The 24,477-nt window shown below is 37.7% G+C and overlaps 1 protein-coding gene across 2 annotated transcripts in view; it reads right to left on the reverse strand.

Moving 5' to 3' along the window:
* The window catches only part of cntnap2a (contactin associated protein 2a), a 445,145-nt gene that overhangs the window by 43,775 nt on the left and 376,893 nt on the right, over positions 1–24,477 (reverse strand). For both annotated transcript variants that reach the window (XM_048174365.1, XM_048174366.1), the window contains exons 17-18: positions 10,195–10,413; positions 2,851–3,087 (exon numbers count right to left, since the gene is read on the reverse strand). In XM_048174365.1, the coding sequence (XP_048030322.1) occupies positions 2,851–3,087; positions 10,195–10,413 (456 nt within the window). The remainder of the gene's footprint in view (positions 1–2,850; positions 3,088–10,194; positions 10,414–24,477) is intronic.

Genomic DNA, 24,477 nt, shown 5'->3' on the forward strand with positions numbered 1-24,477 from the left:
ATATCTCATGTACACAGAGGACGAGGTGGGTTTATCTGCTATTCATGGCATTCTCTCATTCAGCCGTTTTGCCCCCGGGAACAAAGCGCTAAGTACAAATGAGCTTTGTACAAATGCTGTATCAGGAGGAGCAAGGAAATCAGTGCAGAGACTATAGATTGGTTTAATTATTTGTTGCGAGGCCCTTGAGTAATCTTTACATTTCTTCCAGGCTGGACTATGGGGTTCAGAGGCAACAGAGACAAAAACACCATGTTTGAGTACCACTGGGGCAAAAGCCTCGATACAGCAGGAGCATGAATAGCAGGGTAAGGCTGGAACAGATACTAGGAATTACAGTTCTGTGATGTGCTCTGAGGACCAACAACTTTACAGGCCCTGGAGTGGATCCTTTGTCTACTGTACTACTACTTGAAAAAGAAAAAAAGTAGGGCTGCGACTTGGTAATAAGCATTGGTTGATGATAGAATTTTAAGATGTGGACGTGGCATTCAAAAATAAATATGAGCTTGCAGTTAATTGTAACGGGCGGGGTTTAAAGGTCCCGTTCTTCGTGATCCCATGTTTCAAACTTTAGTTAGTGTGTAATGTTGTTGTTAGAGTATAAATAAAATCTGTAAAATTTTAAAGCTCAAAGTTCAATGCCAAGTGAGATATTTTATTTAACAGAAGTCGTCTACATCGAACGGCCAGTTTGGACTACATCCCTCTACTTCCTTCTTTAATGACGTCACTAAAACAGTTTTTTGACTAACCTCCGCCCACAGGAATACACAAGAGTTGCGTTTGTAGAGTGTGTTTGTCGCCATGTCGTCGAAACGCTGTTATTTTCATCCCACAGTCCAATCACCGGGTCTGATTCCGGCTCAAATTGATAGGGTAAAATTAAAGACATGTTTACAATAACACTGAGCGTGTGCATCTCCACGTCATGGTAAGAGGTGTGACCTTTCCGGGCAAGGTTCGCTAAGCTTCTGTCGAATCACAACACAGGAACCGCTGGCACAATCAGAACTCGTTACGTATTTCTGAAGGAGGGACTTCATAGAACAAGGAAGTCATCAGCCCGTTTTTATGACAGTGGAAACAGCGGTATACAGATAAGTAAATTATGTGAAAAATACTGTGTTTTTTTACACGCGAAACATGAACACATGTTATATTGCACACTATAAACACAATCAAAGCTTCAAAAAACCACGAAAAACGGGACCTTTAAGCAGACTAAATGATTAGAGAAGTACTGCATATGTCATTTTCACCGAAAGACTGAGTTATGATATTCTGATTTAACATTATGAGGTAAAAAAAAAATACATGGATGAATCATTCACAATAATATCTATAACATGCATTTACAAAATAGGGTGCATTTTAATTTAATGTTGACTTGAAATGATAAAGCTCAAGTTCTTGATTTTGCATTAAAGCAAGTGATCTCTCTATTGTCAAATTGGTTATATATTTGCATTAAGACATTTGAAATCCTTCAAAGATAATAAATGGAGTGCCTTTTTGTTTAACTCTTAATATATATAAAAAAAATGTCTATCTGTGGGTTTTGCTTTTGGTGTAAACAGGCCTCAGGCATGTTTATACCAAGGACCATAATTAAAGGGTTAGTTCACCCAACATTTTTTTTCATTAATTACTCACCCTCATGTAGTTCCAAACCTGTAAGACCTTTGTTTATCTTCTAAACACAAATTAAGATATTTTTGATGAAATCCGAGAGGTATATGACTCCATACGAGTCCATAGACAGCAATTTAACCTCCACTGTCAAGGTCCAGAAAGGTACTAAAGACATTGTTAAAATAGTCCACATGACTACAGTGGTTCAAACTTTATGTTATGAAGCAACGAGAATACTTTTTGTGCGCAAAAACAAAATAAAAGTAACGACTTTATTCAACGATTTCTTCTCTTCTGTGTTATTCTCATATGCTGTTTACATTTTATTCTGTGGAACATAAAAGATACTGAAGATCTGTTTTCTTTTAACATACAATAATATTCAAGGGTGTCCAAAACAACACTTTAACCACATTAAGTTTGATTGCATGGACAAAAAAACCCCCAAAAAACAAAAAAACAACAACAAAAAAACAGTTATTCTGCAAAAGATTTAAAGTCATACAGGTTTGGAACAACACGAGGGTGAGTAAATGATGACACCATTTTCATTTTTGGGTGAACTTACCGTTTAAGCCTAGAAAAATGCACTAAATAGCATATAGATGTGAAGGAACGCATCACATCCATGGCTACGAATCCAAGTGAAGCAGCACAGAGAAGAGATTCCTCTTCCTGGAGTGAAACTGTAGTATTGAGCCACAGATGTAAGGCAGCCTGTGGGAGCAATTGCACTGACCTAGAGGCAAAGAATCTGAGAGAATTCGATATTGACTGCAATACCCTAGATGGCACAAGTAAATATGTGTAAAATGGAAATGTGAGTTAAAACCTTGCAATTACAAGGTTGTTCATGCATATTTCAAGCAAAAGGAGATGTTGAAAGCTAAGGGCAATCATCTGAGTCTCTGGCTCATAGTCACCATCTTTAAACGAAGGGCATGCAGTGTTTGATGGAGGTCTTGACCCACAGCACGAACTACAGAAAAGGCCTGTTCATGTCAGCGATGCTATTACTATATTCAAATGAGGGAGGCGGAGCTTGAATGCAAAGTGTTGCTCTCAGTGATTCCTGCCAATTTTAGTCCAGACACATTTTCATGAGTCTGTAATGTCCAAGTTTTAAGTTTAAAGAACAAGTTGTTCAGTGTCATATCTCTGGTTAAGGTGTATCAACTTCACAGAAATGTTTTAATTTGCATTATGCAAACTGACCTTTTGAACAGAAAGGCCCATCATAAGCTGTGGTTGTGCAGTCACAGGAATAGCCATTGTATTTCTCCACACACTTGCCGCCATTACGGCAATACATCCCAAAACTGGTGCAGTGACCCGAACAACCAGGCTTCACACCAGGAGTGACTTCTGCCCTCTTTTCTAAGTCAAGGGTCACCCCGTTCATCTTCAAAGAGCGGATGCATCCGAGAAATCCTCTCTGACCTCCTGCTGCACCTGGATGAGAAATGGAAACAAGACTAGTCAATATTTCGCTCGACAATGGTCTTAATAAAAGTATAAGTGACACAACAAAATGACTTGGTCCTTCATTTTCATTGCAGGCTCAACAACAAGCTTGAAAACAAAAGCTTAAATGAGAAACATTAAGTCTCAGCCAATAGTTGAACCCCTTTTGGTGTGTTTCATTCATTACGGCATGTACCATTCAATACAATAGACCTTGGAGAAATCAGACACCATTAGAGTTCCACTTCCAAGAGAAAATAAATATTTACCAATTGCTCAATGTCGTGCCCTTTTCATTAAAAGGAAACTGCCTAGTTAAACAGAAATCATACAATAATTTGCTAGATTAATACTAGATTAATAGTAAATATCCTGGCAGGATGCATCAATTATTTACTAACGGTAAATAATAAAAACACACAAGTACAAACCTACTACAGTTTATCAAGCTACCAATCGAGAAAGGTTTATCAATTCCTCCAGAGAAATATGGATTGGAGTGTCTATAGATTAGAGACACTTCAGTTTGCTTATTCTTTACAGAACAAGAAAACAAATTAAGTTTTCAAAGTTTTCTAAACTCAGTTTAACTCAAACTCACATTAACAGGGGAGTTTTAATTGAAATGGTGACCTGGTTGCCTATTTAATACAAAACAAACTCACTGAATCCTTTGCTAATAAACCTGAGTGGAACTCTTATCGTCAAATGTATAGTAAATATGCTCTACTATTATAAAATGTAAGACACAGTGTCTCATGTTTCAAGGACGAACACAAGATAAACACACAAACACATTTTAATTAGCATTTCTATTTATACCCCATCGCATGATTGTTCCAATTGGATTCGTGTCACTTAGCAGGCTTTTTCTTCTGCCCTTGTTTGTTACTGAAGAATCAACTTCACAAAACTTTTTCACCAGCATTGTTTTAAAAAACACAAGATGTGTTTTAACTTTTAAAAAAAGTGCAGTGTCATGAATAATATGCGTGAGGAAAGAGGCTGTTATGTCAAGCTGTTAAAACTCTTCTGAAGTTCACTGCCTCCATCTCTGATGAGCCCTGAATTGGAAATTATTTTCTAATGAAACTGTAATGAATTAGCATATTACATTTATTAGACCATCCTGCCTAGTGCAGTATTTTTTCTGCTTTTACGTTTGCTTTGTACAGTCTGTTTGTAGCCTTATGTTACAGCAAAAGATCACATGTACAAAATATCACAGACAGACAGACGATAGATAGATAGATAGATAGATAGACATAATGATAGTATGATAGTAGACAGACAGACAGACAGACAGACAGATAGATAGATAGATAGACATAATGATAGTATAATAGTAGACAGACAGACAGACAGACATATAGATAGATAGATAGATAGATATAGTAGACAGACAGACAGATAGATAGATAGACAGACAGACAGACAGACAGACAGACAGACAGATAGACAGACAGACAGACAGACAGACAGATAGACAGACAGACAGACAGACAGACAGATAGATAGATAGACAGATAGATAGATAGATAGATAGATAGATAGATAGATACAGACAGACAGACATAATGATAGTATAATAGTAGACAGACAGACAGACAGACAGACAGACAGATAGATAGATAGACCGACAGACAGACAGACAGACAGACAGACAGACAGATAGATAGACAGATAGATAGATAGATACAGACAGACAGACATAATGATAGTATAATAATAGACAGACAGACAGACAGACAGACAGATAGATAGACAGACAGACAGACAGACAGACAGACAGACAGACATAATGATAGTATAATAGTAGACAGACAGACAGATAGACAGATAGATAGATAGATAGATAGATAGACAGACAGACATAATGATAGTATAATAGTAGACAGACAGACAGACAGACAGACAGACAGATAGATAGACAGACAGACAGACAGACAGATAGATAGATAGATAGATAGATAGACAGACAGACAGACATAATGATAGTATAATAGTAGACAGACAGACAGACAGACAGACAGACAGACAGATAGATAGACAGACAGACAGACAGACAGATAGATAGACAGACAGACAGACATAATGATAGTATAATAGTAGACAGACAGACAGATAGACAGATAGATAGACAGACAGACAGACATAATGATAGTATAATAGTAGACAGACAGACAGACAGACAGACAGACAGACAGACAGACAGACAGATAGATAGATAGATAGATAGATAGACAGACAGACAGACAGACAGACAGACAGACAGACAGACAGATAGATAGACATGATAGTATAATAGTAGACAGACAGACAGACAGATAGACAGATAGATAGATAGATAGATAGATAGACAGACAGACAGACAGACAGACAGACATAATGATAGTATGATAGTAGAAAGACAGACAGACAGACAGACAGATAGATAGATAGATAGATAGACAGACAGACAGACAGACAGACAGACAGACAGACATAATGATAGTATAATAGTAGACAGACAGACAGACAGACAGACAGATAGATAGATAGATAGACAGACATAATGATAGTATGATAGTAGAAAGACAGACAGACAGACAGACAGATAGATAGATAGATAGACAGACAGACATAATGATAGTATAATAGTAGACAGACAGACAGACAGACAGATATATAGATAGATAGATAGACAGACAGACAGACAGACAGACAGACAGACAGACAGACAGACATAATGATAGTATGATAGTAGAAAGACAGACAGACAGACAGACAGACAGACAGACAGACAGATAGATAGATAGATAGATAGATAGATAGATAGATAGATAGATAGATAGATAGATAGATAGATAGATAGATAGATAGATAGATAGATAGATAGATAGATAGATAGACAGACAGACAGACAGACAGACTAGGTTACATTAGACTGTTTGTTGGGGTACATTTTACAAAAAAGTTACCTACTGTCCTGACAGGCCCATGATGCTGGCTTCCCTTTTGGAGAACACATACCGCCCAGACGTGCAAGCAATGAAAGAAAGAAAAATAACACCAAAATATAAAATAATAAAAAAAGAAATAATAAATTATATATAGTAAGAAAATAATTTAAAAAACATGCAGTGATGAGAAATTTAATGCATAACCAAGGCCAAGCTTTAAAGAGAACACAAAAAGAAAAACAACTTGATGGTGGGTAGCAGACAAGTATTACAGATTCATGTAAACAGTGAATACCGACATATGCATATTATAAAACCAGGAACTAATGCAAACGTGTTAGTGGCTGTTAAATCAAAGGTCTGCTTGTTATTTGAAATGAAGAGAAAGACAATAAAGTACGAGCAAGCATTTAATCCTCCATTAAATATAAAGAGGCCACTATAAATGCAAAACAAATTTAAATAGACACAAGCATCCATGGGTGAAAGGAAGTAGAAGGCAATCTGCTTTATCAATAAATTATGGCGTGGGACTAAATGGTGCTGAAAAAGTGAGCACAGAGCAATTCATAAGCAGAGGAGAGGAGGCCAAAGAGAGGCTTGACAGGTCTGGACATCTCCACCCCTGCCCACTCAGCAGATATAAACCAATTAGTTTTCCCACTGAGGGTCAGGGATTAAAGACGGAGAGCTGCTCTCCGCAAACATTCACATCAACATTATACATTTCTACTCAAACAATGGACAGGGATTAGACAACCTTTAACATTCATTTGAACTGAAAGGCTCATTACACCTAACCCTAGTGTGCTTGATATTGAAACTGAAATGCCAGTCCAAAATTCATCCGATCTAAGTCCAGAATAAGAATGAAAATTTCATGTGCTCCATGGACAACATGCAAATAAGATCTTTAGAGGGTAACGGCTTAGGCTGGGCAATATATTGAATATTAATCCATGATGACCTTCTCATTAAGCTATACTTGTTTCAAGATCCAACATTCATATACCATGTAATTTAAACTTTAGTGGCAAAGATGCAGCTAGAGTTGGTAAGATTGATTTATGTCTACTGTCCATTTCAATAAAAAAAAAAAAAAAAAAAAAAAAAAAAATCAAAGCACTGATGATATAAAATTTGTTTGTGAATATTTCAAAATTTGTATTCCTGTGTTGGAGAATTTTGCTTTTCAAAATCAATTAATAACCTTGATATCAATTAAAACTAGGGCTTTCAGCTCATTTTCTCCTTTTTGGAAACCTGGACATTTCTCTTGATGTCAAGCTTTAAATATGCAAACTAGACGAGCTTTCTAAAAGCTTTCTCAAGAAAGCCATCGGGGTGTATTATCTTCCGTTTTCTTAATGAGCGTCAGAGTCATTTGTTGAAAAGAATAAGTCAAAGCACAAAATAGCACAATGAAAGCCCAAAGCCATTCTGTTCAAACGATAATTGCCTCATGAGTGACACAGCTTTTTCACACTTTTAAAGCCATAATAAGACTCCTTGCTAATGTTAGCATAGCTCACGTGACACCATTATTAGTCACATTTCCTGCTGTGCCCGAGACATTTTTCTGCCATATTCAGTCAAACCCATTTTCAACTTCCCTTTCTTTACAGTAGACTTTTTCATACTTTGGAGGCGAATAGGTTCCCCAGGGTTCCATGTCATTAAGTGCAGGTTTTAATAGCTACACCTGCATTTAGACTGCTGACTATAAATACATTTTCACTTTCAGACACACGAGAACATAGAGCGCTGTGCGCAAGAAAAACAGCTGATTTCTCAGCAAAAACAGCGAGAGACAGGGAGAAAAAGAGTGAGAAAGTGATGGAGACAGAGAAAAGAGAATAATTCAAACTCAAAAGAACAGCTAAGAATAGAGAGATTCAGGAGGAATTGTGTCTTTTTTGAGTACACTCTTAAAAATAAAGGTTCCAAAAGAGGGTTTTCACAGCGATGCCATAGAAGAACCATTTTTTGGTTCCCCAAAGAACATTTCAATAAACTGCTCTCAAAAGAAACATTTTTTTCATAGTGTGAAGAACATTTGAATAATCTAAGGCCCGTTTAGTGCATTTTCGGTTTAAAACACATAACTTCTGTTATGGACACTCCTGTCGTTTACACTACTCCGGCATTTTCAACCCTTGAAAACTGAAACTTTCGAAAAAACTCTACAGACACCATTTTAGTTTGAAAACTCTGGGGTTGCATTTCTGTGTAAAAAGACCAAAATGTTGACTTTTGAAAATGAAGGTATGGAACACAACAATAACAGACCAGGGCTGTGTTTCCCAAAAGCGTCGCAAGTCTAAATTGCTCGTAGAGACTGTTGGTACAATGCTTTTAGGAAACGCAGCCCAGAGCCGTCTCTCTCAATGGGTTTGTAACATACCATCCTCAATGACCGTGTAAACAATAACATGGATTGCTGCATGCTTTTCTGACTTTGTGGTCCTTTTTAGCAGCCATTGTTCAGTTAAAGGTGCAGTGTGTAAATTTTAGGAGGATCTATTGACAGAAATGCAATATACTGTAATATGTTTTCAGTGGTGTATAAAGTCCTTACATAATGAACCGTATTTATTACCTTAGAATGAGCCATTTCTATCTACATACACCACGGGTCCCCTTACATGTTAAGTCACTATTTTGCGCCGGTATGTTTCTACAGTAGCCCTAAACGGACAAACTGCTCTGTTTTGTCACTATGTTGTTCTTCGTCTTCGTGGTATTTTTAGAGGCAGCTTGCATCGTCACTATGTTGAATATGCACAAAGGAGAAGTAGTAGTAATAGTAGTCATCTGTTTTTTAGAAACAGAGACCGTTCTTTGTTAGATGCAAAAAAAAAAAAAAAAAAATCTCATTGCTTGACTGGCTACTCTCTGCTGTCTCAGACGACAGCATATTTGTCTTCTGCCGGCCTCTGTAGCTTCTCTATGTGCTTCAAAATGGAGGGGTGGGCGGTGGACCGAACAATTTGCAACCTCACCGCTAGATGCTGCTAAAATTTACACACTGTACCTTTAAAGGGATAGTTCACCCAAAAATGAAAATTTGATGTTTATCTGCTCACCCCCAGGGCATCCAAGATGTAGGTGACTTTATTTCTTCAGTAGAACACAAATGATAATTTTTAACTCTAACTGGAAGTGATCTCTTATGCTTTGCTTCAATGAGTGCGAGAGATCACTTCCGCCGTCAGAGTGCATTCAGACCTCACACACCGGATGCTCAAGACAGTTGGACATAGTGGTGTATTAGAGGTAAAAAAATGATATAAATACTGTTCGGTTTCTCACACAAACCAATCGTTTCGTGTCTTAGGACATCAATGTGTCATCAATTCATTCATAAATCATTAATTTGGATTTGTCTATGCATGTTTTTTTATTCTCATAAATTACTGTTTCAATGCATTATATGACTGACAGACTGCAACGGTTGGAGTTAAAAATCATCATTTGTGTTTAACTGAAGAAACAAAGTCACCTACATCTTGGATGCCCTGGGGGTAAGCAGATAAACATCAAATTTTCATTTTTGGGTGAACTATCCCTTTAAACTCTGCATTTTATAATACTGCAGCTGCCTACATGTGCAAAATGCAAGTTTACACTTGTACGTGCATGCCCAGTGTGCATGAAAGGTTATGTGACATGCGTTTTAGGTTAAGTAGTATAGACAGAGATCGTTTCTGAAATGCAGTGGAAATGCCAATATAGATGAGGATCGTTTTCATTTTAAAACAAAAGTTTTCAAACGAAAACACACTTGTGTACACAGGGCCTAAAACCCTTTTCCATTAAAAAGAACCTTTTGTGGAATGGAAAGGTTCTATGAATTTCTTCATGGAACCATTGATGCCAATAAAGAAACTTTATTTTAAGAGTATATGATAATGAAGAAAGATCCTCTTTTATCCATTTTAATCAGCAATCAGATTTTCAAGAGCCCATCAATAATGTTAGGAATGACTACAAAAGAACAACAGTACAGCATCCTGCTGACCTCCAACCATATCACTGTAAGTATGAACAGGCTTAGGGCTTCAGTTCTTTAGGGTGGGCGTATGAAAAGTCTCTGTCCTCACCCACATAAATCCATATATACTCTATATGTGGATGTGTATGCGGCCCTTACCCACAAAAAGCTGGCTGTAGAGCTCCAGGCGCGTGTGTCCCTGTGTAGGTGCAGGTCTGACCTCCTTGTATTTCTGGTCTAGTTGCAAAATGGCCTCTTTAGTGTTCCTCTCTGCGCTGACCCGATGCCACTGGTCATCGTTCAGTGGGGTAGGAGAGTACACGTTCAGTTCCACCGGCCCGTTTCCTACATCGAACGAAAACGACACCACCATTGGGGCTGTAGGGAAAAACAAACAGAAAGAGAGACCAATTTAAACTATTATAATACTAAGTATATTAGAATGATTTTTGAAGGATCATGCGACACTGAAGACTGAAGTAATGGCTGCTGAAATTTTAGCTTTGCCATCACAGGAATAAATGACATTTTATATTCACAATATTACTGTATTGATGTATTGAATTTACTATATTGATCAAATAAATTCAGGCTTTGTGAGCAGAAGAGACTTTGAAAAACATTTAAAAATCGTAATTATTTGAAACATTTGACCGTCAGTGTAAATAAATATAAAAATATAAATAAAATAATTTTATATGAAAAATAAGAAAAATGTAAATATAAAAAAATAATGTGGACACAGAGTTTTTAAATGTGCATTACTTTAAAGTTGGCGGTTTGCATTTCAGATTGGTTTCTATGTGTATGCAATTTGTATTGTTAATTTAAAATATTTATTAATGCAATGCAGTATTTGAAACTGTAATTGGTGTTGAAACATTTTATGTACTCTATAACAGTTATTTTTAATTTACATTTTATTTTGTAAGTACTTAATTCATTGTTTTTTGACTGCATGATTACTTAAAGGGATAGTTCACCCAAAAATGAAAATTTGATGTTTATCTGCTTATCCCCAGCGCATCCAAGATGTAGGTGACTTTGTTTCTTCAGTAGATCACAAATGATGATTTTTAACTCCAACCGTTGCCGTCCGTCAGTCAAATAATGTGGGTCAATGGGAACTTCTTTTATGAGAGTAAATAAAACTTGCTTAGACAAATCCAAATTAAACCCTGCGGCTCGTACCGACACATTGATGTCCTAAGACACGAAACGATCGGTTTGTGCGAGAAACTGAACAGTATTTATATCATTTTTTAACTCTAATACACCACTATGTCCAACTGCGTTCAGCACTCGTTTAGTGAGGTCTGATCGCGCTCTGACAGCGGCATTGATGTCTCGCGCTTATACTTCAATAAGTGCTAGACATCACTTCCGTTGTCAGAGCGCGATCAGACCTCACTAAGTGAGTGCTGAACGCAGTTGGACATAGTGGTGTATTAGAGGTAAAAAATGATATAAATACTGTTCAGTTTCTCGCACAAACGCTCTGTTTTAAGGGCCGTGTCTGCTGTGAGACTTCAGTGTAAACACCCACTGCTGTGATTGGCTAATATCTTTCCATTTGAATAAATACTGTTCGGTTTCTCACACAAACCGATCGTTTCGTGTCTTAGGACATCAATGTGTCGTCACGAGCCGCAGGATTTAATTTGGATTTGTCTAAACAAGTTTTATTTACTCTTATAAACGAAGTTCCCATTCCCACATTATAAGACTGACAGACGGCAATGGTTAAAAATCATCATTTGTGATCTACTGAAGAAACAAAGTCACCTACATCTTGGATGCGCTGGGGGTAAGCAGATAAACATCAAATTTCTATTTTTGGGTGAACTATCCCTTTAATGCTTTTTATGCTTTATTAAAAGGCTCATTTAATGTTCATATACTAGTGTTTAGCTCAATAATTGTTTGGCCGAACAACAATCTAATGTAGTGACTTAAAATGCAGAATCACCAAACTCCTCAGACCGTTTCACTCAGGTACGTCATTAAAATTCCTGTTATCAGCCCTAAACTGTGTTGGAGAGTGTTTGTTCACAGTACTGAATTCATTTTAGGCCACAACAGCTTTTAATGAGTCAGTGTTGCATATTCTCCTACATAAACAGTGAAGATTGACAGCTGTAATCCTGGAGGAGGAGATGGTATTTATGGCAGGAGAAAGGAGAAGAGAGGCGAGGTGTGTTCGAGCCATGACTGCCATGGTATGTCATGTTTGGCCCCAGAGGACCAGGCCTCTTGGGGTTTAACCCTTGATAAATTTAGAAACATCCACCTGACACCTGAGACATGTCAAAGCAACAGTGCCATCGTTCACACTCAATCCAGTGCTACTCTCAGACACAATGTAGAATGATTGTGTTTAATGACTGCATGGTATATCTGATGAGAAGCCACTGTCTCATAAATATTCATGATGCCACATGATACCTAAAACAAGTGCTTCAAATGCTCAGTTGGTGTCATGCTTCAAGCTTTAGCGACATTTTTGCAAGATGAAAATGAGGGCTTTCATGACTTTTATAGCACCATGGGGGTAAATATCAATTTACAATTAACAACATGACACACACACACATACACACACAATAATATACTGCATAAAGCCAAGAAAAAAACAAAGTCTGCCATTTACCCACTGAAGTGAAATTATTTAAAAGGACAAACCTGGCTTCTAGTCAAATATGTCTCTAAATTCATTGGGCCGGGGTTACTATGGCTGCACAGATGCTGAAGGCAAGAACTAAATTGGATCTGCTTTGTGTCGGCAGCGCAGTGAGCCTGCAGTGATAGCCGGTCACTGCTATTGTCACCATCTTAGGAAGCTAAGAGATGTGCTGTGATATGATACCAAGTGTGGCAGCTGCAGGACAGGTAGACTGTCCAAACACAAAAACAATTGACATTTATTTCTACAAATATCCACCTCCAGTCAGTTTTATTAATGTTATTTATACTAAAGAAATCAATGTAATGTTCAGTGTGAAAGCTCTTGGAGGTCTGTTTTCTGGTTTCCTTATGGCTGGAGTGGCAGGTGTTCCTGCTGCTCTCAGTAGGGGGTGCTGTTTTACTGTTCTACAATCTGATGCAGATGTTGCAGGAATTGGGGATCCACCACAGAGCCACCTGTTCATCTCAGATTCTGAAACTATGACACAGTCAGTCAGCACACCTGACTCTGAGCAAAGGCTAAGTTCCACAAAGTTGGTCTGTTCCATCAGAACAACAGAACAGAGCAGGCGTGGCCCATTTTAGCTCAGTTAATAAGCACACTTTATATATTCAAGCTTATAGTAATAACACAGTTACATGGGTGTTTCTTCAACTAAGCAATTTTAGCTCCATGTACTACAGCAACAGATGAACAGATGTTCAGTGTAATCAAACTTTTGCCATGTTCACAAAATACATATTTATTTACTTTATAGTAAAAAACCCACTCTTTTAACATGTAATAATCATCTTTTTATTATGGATTTTGATAGTCTAAGATTGAAAGTCTGGGCCTGGAACAGGGATAAAACAATAAAATATATAAATAAAAGTCAATTGAAAAGTAGCAAAACAAATAAAGATGGCATGGTAAAAGTTTTAATATGACCTTCATAAAACATTGAAAAGTTAAACATCTTGAGTTTAAAAAAATAAAAATAAAGTAAATGCATATAAAATTGCCTGAGGTTGAAGAAACACCCACATACATATCAACATTACAAAACATGCAAAATAATCAGCAAAATCCCATCAATAATTTAGTCAAATATAAATAAGAAAGCTTAGGAGATCATATTGTAAGAAACAAATCCATAGAAAAATGGAAAGGGTACTGGTAATGTTCTGCCAGGATATTATCCGTTAAGATTACGGACATTTCCTTTAAGCCTAAACCTCAATGCAATGAGTCATTCAAAATACGGGCAAAACATGAAAAATCAATGCAGATAATGATTACACAGTACATTGTGCCTTATTTTTATGGACTTACAGTGCACACTATGGACACCAAAATAATAGAAAATATTAAAGCTAGTAAGAACAACATTTGATGATTCAGCCCTCAGAAAACAAGTATTCAGCTCCACAGTGACTACAGTAGATGCTACACACTTCACCAGAAATGTTAACTAAAAAATCTAGTCACTGACAACAAGAGTACCTTAATAAACACAGAACGAATCCCTCTTCAAGAGTGTTGAAGACCATTTGTGCGTGTGTGTGTGTGTGTGAGAGAGAGAAGGGGGGTGGGGGCAGGTGTGTAGTTCGGACTAGGACTGCTCCACAATTCTCAGCCCTCTGATCCCTGTAATTGGATTTCCTGCACTTGGCCAGCCAGCTCTGAGCTTCATGAGTGCGCCACTGTTCTTGGGGAGCGTTTTTCGCTCGTGTGTGTGGTTGTTTATGTGTGTGGACCGCTCTGCGGCCCACAACTGAGGGCATTCAGCAGACCGCTGCTCTTGCATTCAAAAGAAAACTAAACAAAATCAACAAACCAAACAGCATGGCAGTGAAAAAGTGGGTTTGTGTTTATATGGGTATATTAGATCGCCCGCCAAACTGGCTAAGAGTAGATCTACCAATTCAACAGACCAGTTATGGCCCGATGCATTTCATGATACCACATAAATGACTTTTATACAGATGGTGAATGCTAAATTGCAAAGGTATATATTCTGGTATCTGCATGTCAAAAGGAAATTATAATGCTCTAAGCCAGAATTTTCTTTAAACCAAGCTAAGTACAGCCAAAAAACATTTAAAAGAATAGTTCACCCAAAAATGTATGTTTTCATAGTTGTAAATAAAACAAAAGGTCCTTCTTTATATTAAGTGTCTTTAAAGGGGTCATGAACTGCGTTGTTTTATTGTTTATAATGTTTCCTGGGGTGCACTTATAATGTTAGTATGCTTTTTACATCAAAAACCATCATAATTTAGACATAAAAGACATTTTAGCCCTCGTATTTGAACGCTCTGTTTTAAGGGCCGTGTCTGCTGTGAGACTTCAGTGTAAACACCCACTGCTGTGATTGGCTAATATCTTTCCATTTGAAATAGCTAAGTATTACTCTCTCAAAAAAAACTTTTAGCACATTTTTACTATTACAGCTCTCAAGGTTAACTAATCGTGAAAAGTGTTGCATTACATTTAGATCTCTGGCATTTAGAACATTGTAGCTGATCACAGACATTCTCGTCATTGCAACTCAATTTCTGCACACTAACAAATGCTTTCATCATAACTAACAGTGCAAACGCATTGTAACTAGAGATTCGTTGAATAAAATGGGAGTTTTGATGCATGTCCAGAACTCAGTCACTGATAAACTCGCGCTTTGTATGTTTGATTGGCAGCTCCAGCAACTGTAATGGGAGATTGATTGCTTCTTTATATAATTTACTCACCATTTAAATAACAGATTATTTTCATACAACTAAGAGAAACAACGTGAAGTTGACCGTTTAGTGGTTTGATTTACTCTGACACATAGACAAAGAACATCTGACTGTACATGAATCATTACATATCAGATCAAGTATTAGAATGAACACAGTTACTTACATGTTGTTGCATTACTGTCGAGTCCATATTGTAAAAGTCTGTTTGCAAAGCCTGCACCGAAATGTGATTGATTTACCAAAAAATCCAGAGTGAAATCAAATACTTATACATTACAAATAAATAAAGCTCAACTAAAACATACACATTGTTGAAAATAAATAACCATATTCCTAGCATTAAGGTAATGTTATTCTTGTCCTTGCTATTTTCTCCTCCTTATCTTACTAACACGCCAGTGGGCGGGGCTAACATTGCAATGATGAAGTAGGCGTTGATTTCTTCTGTGGAGGCGGGGTTTCACCTCATAGATAACACATTCCAGGATCACTCATTCGATGGGCCTGGTGTCAATAAAAGTTTTTATTGGACTAAAAAGGAAGCTTTCAGTTCTGAAACTTACAGGATATTCTTATAGTACGATGGACCTCTTATGTATCAAAAGTTTAAAGTCCCTGTGAAGTCAATTCTGAGAATTCTTTCTAAACACTTTATAAATGTTACAAATGTATTGCTGAAATACATTACAAAGACTGTGAATTATGTAATGCTTAATTGTGAAGTTAGAGCGTCAAACAGTTTTTCACCAAGTCTCTGCTCAGGATTTTTTGGGCGGAACTAAAACGGGGGTCTGATGACGCACTTGGACCCCTGAGCATAGCCCTGCCCCTAACACTATATAACTGTCGATGACGCACTGAGCGTGGCGCTGCCTCTAACTCTACTGCGCCCCCCTCCCGACTTGGCCTTCCTACCGTTCCACCGATAACCGATGATATATGGGGCCGGTCTCTCCCGTCCCGGCCTTCATCCTCCAGTCTCGAGGCACCGTCATTTGTCGACTCGACAACAGTCGGCAGTACGTGCCCACCAATGAGTGTAAGTTGCCGAGTTTGCTTATGTTATAATTAGTAGGTAGTCCACAGTAACTCTACTAAAATTTGCAACTCTCTAAATGATTCTTTTTATATGCATCAGTATGTTTGACTCATTAGACTCAAGTCAGTTGAGATGGTAGCTCTCACGAGTGGGTGTGGTTTCAGCGCCGACAGCGGACACGCCCCCAGCGTTTGAGAGCAGAGAGCGCTGCTTATTTTTTTGAGATTTTGACAACTTATTTCATTTACTTGCAGATTTTTTTAATCATTCAAATTTGGCTGGGTGGTTAATAACACATTTTTCTGCGGTGTGACAAACTCAGAACACATACTTTAAAATGACTTTACAGGGACTTTAAGGAAAAGTTGATTTCTCAATTCATGACCCCTTTAACTACTATGTACAAACATTTAAATGAATCATTTGATACAATGCACTTATTGTGTAGATGGGTGTTTTTGCCTTGTACTTATATTTTAAAAAATACCTGCATGTAGTTACAGCTATAATTATTAATTTATGTAATTACATCTGTAATTACACTGTTGAACCTTCCCTTACACCTTAATCCACAGTCCCAATCCAAACCGGTCCCTAACCTTATCTGTATCCCACTTCAATAGCAGCAAAAGTGTATGAACAATATGAACACAATAAGTACATTGTCCCTAACAATTTTGATGCAAGTAGTTAAAACATATAAAGTGTGACCAAACAAAGATTATTGGAGAAGCCTACGTTTTACAAGAAAACATTTTAGCCTTTCTACTTCAACTTTTCATGTTTAATTCAATGTTTTACCTGAGAAATCTAATTATTCTGAATGAAAATTGTTTTTAGACTTAATGTTTTTCAGTGTACAATGAAAGTCAATGGGGTCTACTTGGAACAACACTGGAACCCATTGACTCATTGTCAAGACAAAACTGGAACATTTTTCAAAAAGTCATACAGTTTTGGAAATACATGAGGGAGAGTAAATTTCATTTTTGGGTGAACTATGCCTTCCATCCATGCAAGGAATCCATATGTCTTTTACTTTTCTCTTATCTCTTGCTTGTTTTTCAATGTAATGAAAAAGGATATTTCAAGGGTCTGGACCCCATCAAAGGCTGATGCTTTTCTCATACGTTTGTCAACGCATTTCGCGAGAGCTCTTGACTCTCACACAAGTGGTCAGGTGTTCTGCAGAGTCACATTGCCATTTCTCCCTCAGGCCCCCAGAGAACCTCCACTTCATTAAAGATGCATCAAAGAGAGACTAAGGATCTTCCCGGCATCTGAGCCCACAGAGGATTCAAGCCATATCCACATTCAGCCAACAACCCAGGCAGAGAGCTTTGCTCTGGACTAAAAAATAATAATGATACTTTTGGGAAGATCTGACAAGCCCAACAGCTATTTCCATGTCCAAAAAATGTGATGTGTAGAAATGCAGTGGAGGCTGCCGACTTATAATAAGCATTGGAGGAAAAGAGGCAGTCTCAGAAAAGGCTCCCACTTGCTGTGCAATTTTTATGCGGTGAAGCCAAAAAATAGCTAATTTTTGGGTTGGCCCGACCATTCCAGTGTGCTAATCCCGAAATATATGCCCTTTAAAGAAAGAAACATCACAATGAATTTGAATTTGAACATAAAAATATAGGAAACTACTGTAATTAAACACTAGTTTGCTTTGGAAACACTTAAATACAAAGTGGAAGCAGTTAGACTGCATGCATACTGTCTGAGTCAATCCAACTGAAAAGCTTGAAAGCATAAAGTATAAAACATGAACTGGTGAAGCTTAATAAATCATTTCAGTGAAAAAAGGGAAAGAGAGAGTTATAAGCTCAGTTATGCCTTGAAATCAGGCATGAATATTCAACGGCGATTGATGTCAAGATTTCCTCAGTAGAGATGAGAGGGAGTGGCAGAGAGCGTTTGAGATGAAACAGCGCTGAAGCAGCAGATGTGGGCGTCCACCAATCATTCAATCATCCATCGAGAGGCTTCTGGGCTAGTGCCAGAGTTACAGTAGGGAGATTGTACCAGATAATGCCAACAGAGGGCAGCAGCAGAAAGACCGAAAGAGAGAGATATTAGAGATTAGAACAATCGTGAATCTAAGGATTTTTGGCAGTCGGCACTACATAGATGACATTTTGATTTCTGAGTTCTGAGTTTACCATGTAAAAAAAGCTTCATAATATTTACTTTTTACTCTTTTGAGTGAGAATTTCTCCTAGAAAGAAATTAATACTTCTATTCAGCAAGGGGCATTTAAGGTAGGGTAGGCAATGTTTTTCCTAAACACTTTTTGTTACACTGGTTGAAACTCTCTTCACATCCTGATAGCAATCAATAATAGAAGTGGTCTAAATATTAAAAAATGTACATATCTCTTCTGTGAAAGTCTCAGGATCAAAAAATGTTCATCTAATCATTGCATTTAGGCCTGTCAACCTATGCGTTTGCATACTTCCGCGCTCCTTGTTCACGCAGACATCACATGTCATCAGTGTGTTCCTTGAGGTTATGCAGAGTTGTAGACAGACAGTCACCGAGGGCCACAAAATACCAGCAGCCACCTTCCACCTGAACCAAAACAACGAGCTTTGCTGTGTTCACATCATGTTGTGATTACAGTAATTAAGTGATAAGGTTCTACCTGGAGCTGTTCACATCCTCAGACTTGGAATTATGCTTTTCTGTGGCAACACTACACTATCAGTGCCAAAATGAATATGCAGCAGTCAGGTGGTACAAGTAAGAGCTCTGTAAGTTGTTTACATTCATTATTATTGTAATGTTATTTGAGACATTAAGGTAATTTAACACGTCTCTCATGATGCTTTGCAGACTCTGCTCTGGCTGTGCACGTTCATGTGTTTTAAAGGAGGCGTGGCTTTGGAGAGCACCTCTGAAAGGAGAGTGGGATCTTTATGCTTTCAAGACTAGCTTGCTGTTGCTAGCCTCTCCAAAACCGCCTACCCTACCTTTAAAGTTAACAAAAATATCAGTAATTAATAATGATAAAAAAGCTCTCCATTTTAAAAAATGGTATTAAGAATTTCTATTCATCAAAGAATCCTAAAAAAAAAAAAAAAACCTGTCACTGTTTCAACAAAAATATTTCAATGAAAACATGTTTCATTAAAGGGATAGTTCACCCCAAAATGATATTCCGTCATCATTTACTCACCCTTATGCTGTTTCAAACCTGTATGAGTTTGTTGATCACAAAAGAAGATATTTTGAAGAATGTTGGTACCATTGATGGCATCATACCAGTTGATGGTAGCCACTGACTTCTATATTTTTTTCCTACTATGGAAGTCAATGGCTAGCGTCAACTGTCTGGTTACCAACATTCTTCAAAATATCTTCTTTTTAGTTCAAGGGAAGAAAGAAACTCATACAGGTTTGGAAAAACATGAGGGTGAGTAAATGATGACAGAATTTTCATTTTTGGGTGAACCCTTTAAACAATTAATAAAACATAATTGCATAATTTGAGATTAATCACTATGATGTTTGAGATAAAATTATAAAAAAAATTCAATTTCACGCTCTATATAATGCATAAAACATTCAGGTTTTTAAAAAAGACTTTTAATTTAGCATGCTGCCCCAAGTCAGAACGCAGAGGGCAGCCGATCTAGATGTATGACTGAAATCAAACTCCCACTCTACAGTAATCCAACACGCTGCCCTCCACTCATTTCATGCTCCGAGTGGATTTCACTGGGCCTCAGTTTTGAGCCGTAACTGAAGAAAACCAGGCAGGCCAAAATAAGGAAGTAGGATTAGGAGTCAGGGCATAAATCGATGAGACATAATGGAAGGCTAGAAAAAAGGCGGAGAGCTTCAATTTCACAATCTACTCCTCTGCCTACACACACACGCACACACAACTGGCCCGAATACACTCTTAATCTCACACACGGGCCTGCAGCCAGGCCTGATTACTCTTCTTTTCAGAAAGGATTCATGCAGAAGGTGAATATCCAGCTTTAGAGAAAAGCTCTGGAGTGTTTACGCTGGGTGCCGCTGTAGATGACCTACCAGTGCGGTCGACAAGCTTAGACACAGAGGCTTAGACTCAGACACTGATACACACACACAACAGCACACATGCACTCTTGAACTTTGTTTTTGCTCACCTCACTGTACTCTCAGGGGCATACAAATCAATGTAACTTTCGAAGTTTGACCCCCCTCAACTTTTTGGAAGATCATCATTGTATTCTGACAGCTTTGTTTTGCTTGGCCACGGTGCAAAGAAGGAAAACTGTAGCCGGCATATGTAAAACAATGGCATTACGACCGAGTGGAAGTAGACTCAATGAACAGGCAAAAGGTAAGTGGTAATCCTAATTGTTTTTCAAAGAACATGCTAGATAGACGTCTTTGACCATCATGTTCAGTTTAGATGCTTTTTTAAAGGTGCCCTAGAACCCTTTTTCACAAGATATAATAGAAGTCTAAGGTGTCCCCTGGATGTGTCTGTGAAGTTTCAGCTCAAAATACCCCATAGATTTTTTATTATTCAATTTTTTAAGTGCCTATTTTGGGGCATAATTAGAAATGCTCCGATTCTGTGCGTGTCCCCTTTAAATGCTTGCGCTCCCCGCCCCCAAGCTCACAACTCTATAATACATTACATAAAGTTCACACAGCTAATATAGCAACATGCTAATGAAAGATTTAGAAAGACAATTTACAAATATCACTAAAAATATCATGTAATCATGGATCATGTCAGTTATTATTGCTCCATCTGCCATTTTTCGCTGTTGTCCTTGCTTGCTTACCTGCATAAAGTCTGTTGATTCAGCTGTGCACAGCTCCAGACATTAATACTGGCTTGTCTAATGCCTTGAGCATGGGCTGGCATATGCAAAATTTGGAGGCGTACATATTAATGATCCCGACTGTTGCATCACAGTCGTTGTTATGTTGAGATTCGCCTGTTCTTCAGATGTCTTTTGCAAAAATCAAGTTTACATAAGAAGGAGGAAACAATGGTGTTTGAGGCTGACTGTATGTCATTTCCATGTACAGAACTGTAATTATTTAACTATGCCGAGGTAAATTCAATTTTCAATTCTAGGGCACCTTTAAGAACTCATGCCATAATATAGCTAAAGAACCAACTTGGCTTTAATTATTCAGAAGTGGGCGAATGTTACATCACCTAATTAATATTCATGAGCCAGGCTGATGAGGTTTTTAATGTGTCTTCCCAACTTTTCAGATCTCTCCATCTCTTTCTTACTCTCACATTAAGAAAAAAAAACATCATGTTCGGCAGCGGCAGGTCTTAAAGTCACAGCATCTTAATAAACCAGTTGCTGTGATGTCTGTCTTTAAAGAATTAGCTCACTTTAAAATGAAAATTACCCCAAGCTTTACTCACCCTCAAGCCATCATAGCTGTATATGACTTTCTTCTTTCTGATGAACACAATCAGAGATATTTTAATAAATATCTTGATGCATCCAAGCTTTATAATGGCAGTGAACGCGACCAACGAGTATGAAGCTCAAGCAAGTGCATCCATCCATTATAAACGTACTCCACATGGCTCTGGGGGGTTAATAAAGGACTTGTGGCCTTAAAACACTTAAAACTCATCATTGATCACCAAAATTACATATTTAAATGTTTTTTTTCCTGTTAAAAACAATTCTTAATGCTTTAAAATAGCTTGAATGTAACTCTACACCCTTGCTCCATTTAATATACACGGATCTATGAATATGATAATTAGCCCCACCTCCACTCACTCACACCAGCTCAGAGATCCACTCGGTCAACTTAATGAGGTAAATGCTGCACAATGGTATCGCTTTTTACAATGTCGGACACATTAATAACGGTAATTAATATGATTAGCGTTTTGCTTGACTATGTTATCAAACAGCTAATAATGTGTTGCTAATGTTACACAAACCATGTTCACATTCGCGAGTCAGGCAGCTGTCTTCTAACAGTCAGTATCCTTAGAAACGTTTTGAACAGCTCAGAACGTCAGTGGAGAAAGGCATCTAGTTCATCATAACATCGTAATATACATCATACACCCACCATATTGCTAAATCTACCCGATTTTTCACATCAACAGAAAATAAATATACCGGGATAACCTTCTTTTGAGATGCCCTTGCGTGGTCAGTTAATGATATGCTTAAGCCCGCCGTAGTTTTTGTCGTCAGAAACACCAGCGATTTCAAACCGCGGGTTTGAGACTGTCTTTGGTTTACTGCAGTTTTAAAGGTGCCCTAGAACCAGTTTTTACAAGATGTAATATAAGTCTAAGGTGTCCCCTGAATGTGTCTGTGAAGTTTCAGCTCAAAATACCCCATTGGTTTTTTTTAATTAATTTTTTTAACTGCCTATTTTGGGGCATCATTAACTATGCACCGATTCAGGCTGCGGCCCCTTTAAATCGGGTGCTCCCTGCCCCCCGAGCTCTCGACTATAATACAGTGCATTTACAAAGTTCACACAGCTAATATAACCCTCAAATGGATCTTTATAAGATGTTTGTCATGCATACTGCATGCATGCGTCGGATCATGTGAGTATAGTATTTATTTGGATGTTTACATTTGATTCTGAATGAGTTTGAGGCTGTGCTTCATGGCTAAAGCTAACATTACACATTGTTGGAGAGATATATAAAGAATAAAGTTGTGTTTATGAATTATACAGACTGCAAGTGTTTGAAAATGAAAATAGCGATGGCTCTCTTGTCTCTGTGAATACAGTAAGAAACGATGGTAACTTTAACCACATTTAACAGTACATTAGCAAAACATGCTAACGAAACATTTAGAAAAACAATTTACAAATATCACTAAAAATATCATGTAATCATGGATCATGTCAGTTATTATCACTCCATCTGCCATTTTTCGCTATTGTTCTTGCTTGCTTACCTAGTCTGATGATTCAGCTGTGCACAGATCCAGACGTTAATACTGGCTGCCCTTGTGTAATGCCTTGAACATGAGCTGGCATATGCAAATATTGGGGGCGTACATATTAATGATCCCGACTGTTACATAACAGTCAGTGTTATGTTGAGATTCGCCTGTTCTTCAGAGGTCTTTTAAACAAATGAGATTTATGTAAGAAGGAGGAAACAATGGTGTTTGAGACTCACTGTATGTCATTTCCATGTACTGAACTCTTGTTATTTAACTATGCTGAGGTAAATTAAACTTTTGATTCTAGGGCACCTTTAAACAGAAAATACTCAGCAATGGTGTTAACATATGAAACGTGCACATAGTTTGTCTTAAAGCATGTTAGAAACACCAGAGAGACATATAAACAACATTAAAAACTTGATTTTCACCACAGGGGGACTTTAAAATATTACAATATAAAAAAATTTAAAACTCCAATGTTTTTAATCCTGATTAATTACTGAAAAAAAGTGTGATTAATTAGTTAATTTTTTAATCAATTGACAGAACTAATATTAAAATAACATTAAATTACATTTTGAAAAAAAATATTCAGATATTTAATAGCAGATTATTGCACAGGTTTTGAGAAGCAGGAGACTTGAGCAAATGTCTCCATTTAATCTCATTGCTTTCCAGGAGAAATACTAAAATATTAAAGTGAGCTTTATTTGTAATTTGTCTTTCTATTACAGGCAGTTCTCCTTTCACTAATATGCAGACCCTCTAGCTGAGCAAAGCTCCTGATTGAGAGCTGCATATGGAAAGGCAGCCCATCTGTCATGTCGAGACCCTCAGTGATCTCTGGTGCCAATAACCTTCTGCTCTCCGGAGGGCCGTGCCACTGCTGGGGCAAAACGAGCAGCAATAAGCGCTAATGCCTTCCTGTTTCCTCCATATTCCGATCATGCCAGGCTCATTCAGGGCCACTTTGTATGCATCCGTGCCCTGCTAGCAGCACAAACACTCAGGACGGGAAGTGCTGTCTTCTCCACGGACAAGCCTGCATACTTTTACATTTGCTGTATGCAT

Source organism: Megalobrama amblycephala, linkage group LG22 (genome assembly GCF_018812025.1).
Source record: "Megalobrama amblycephala isolate DHTTF-2021 linkage group LG22, ASM1881202v1, whole genome shotgun sequence".
Taxonomy (NCBI): Eukaryota; Metazoa; Chordata; class Actinopteri; order Cypriniformes; family Xenocyprididae; genus Megalobrama; species Megalobrama amblycephala.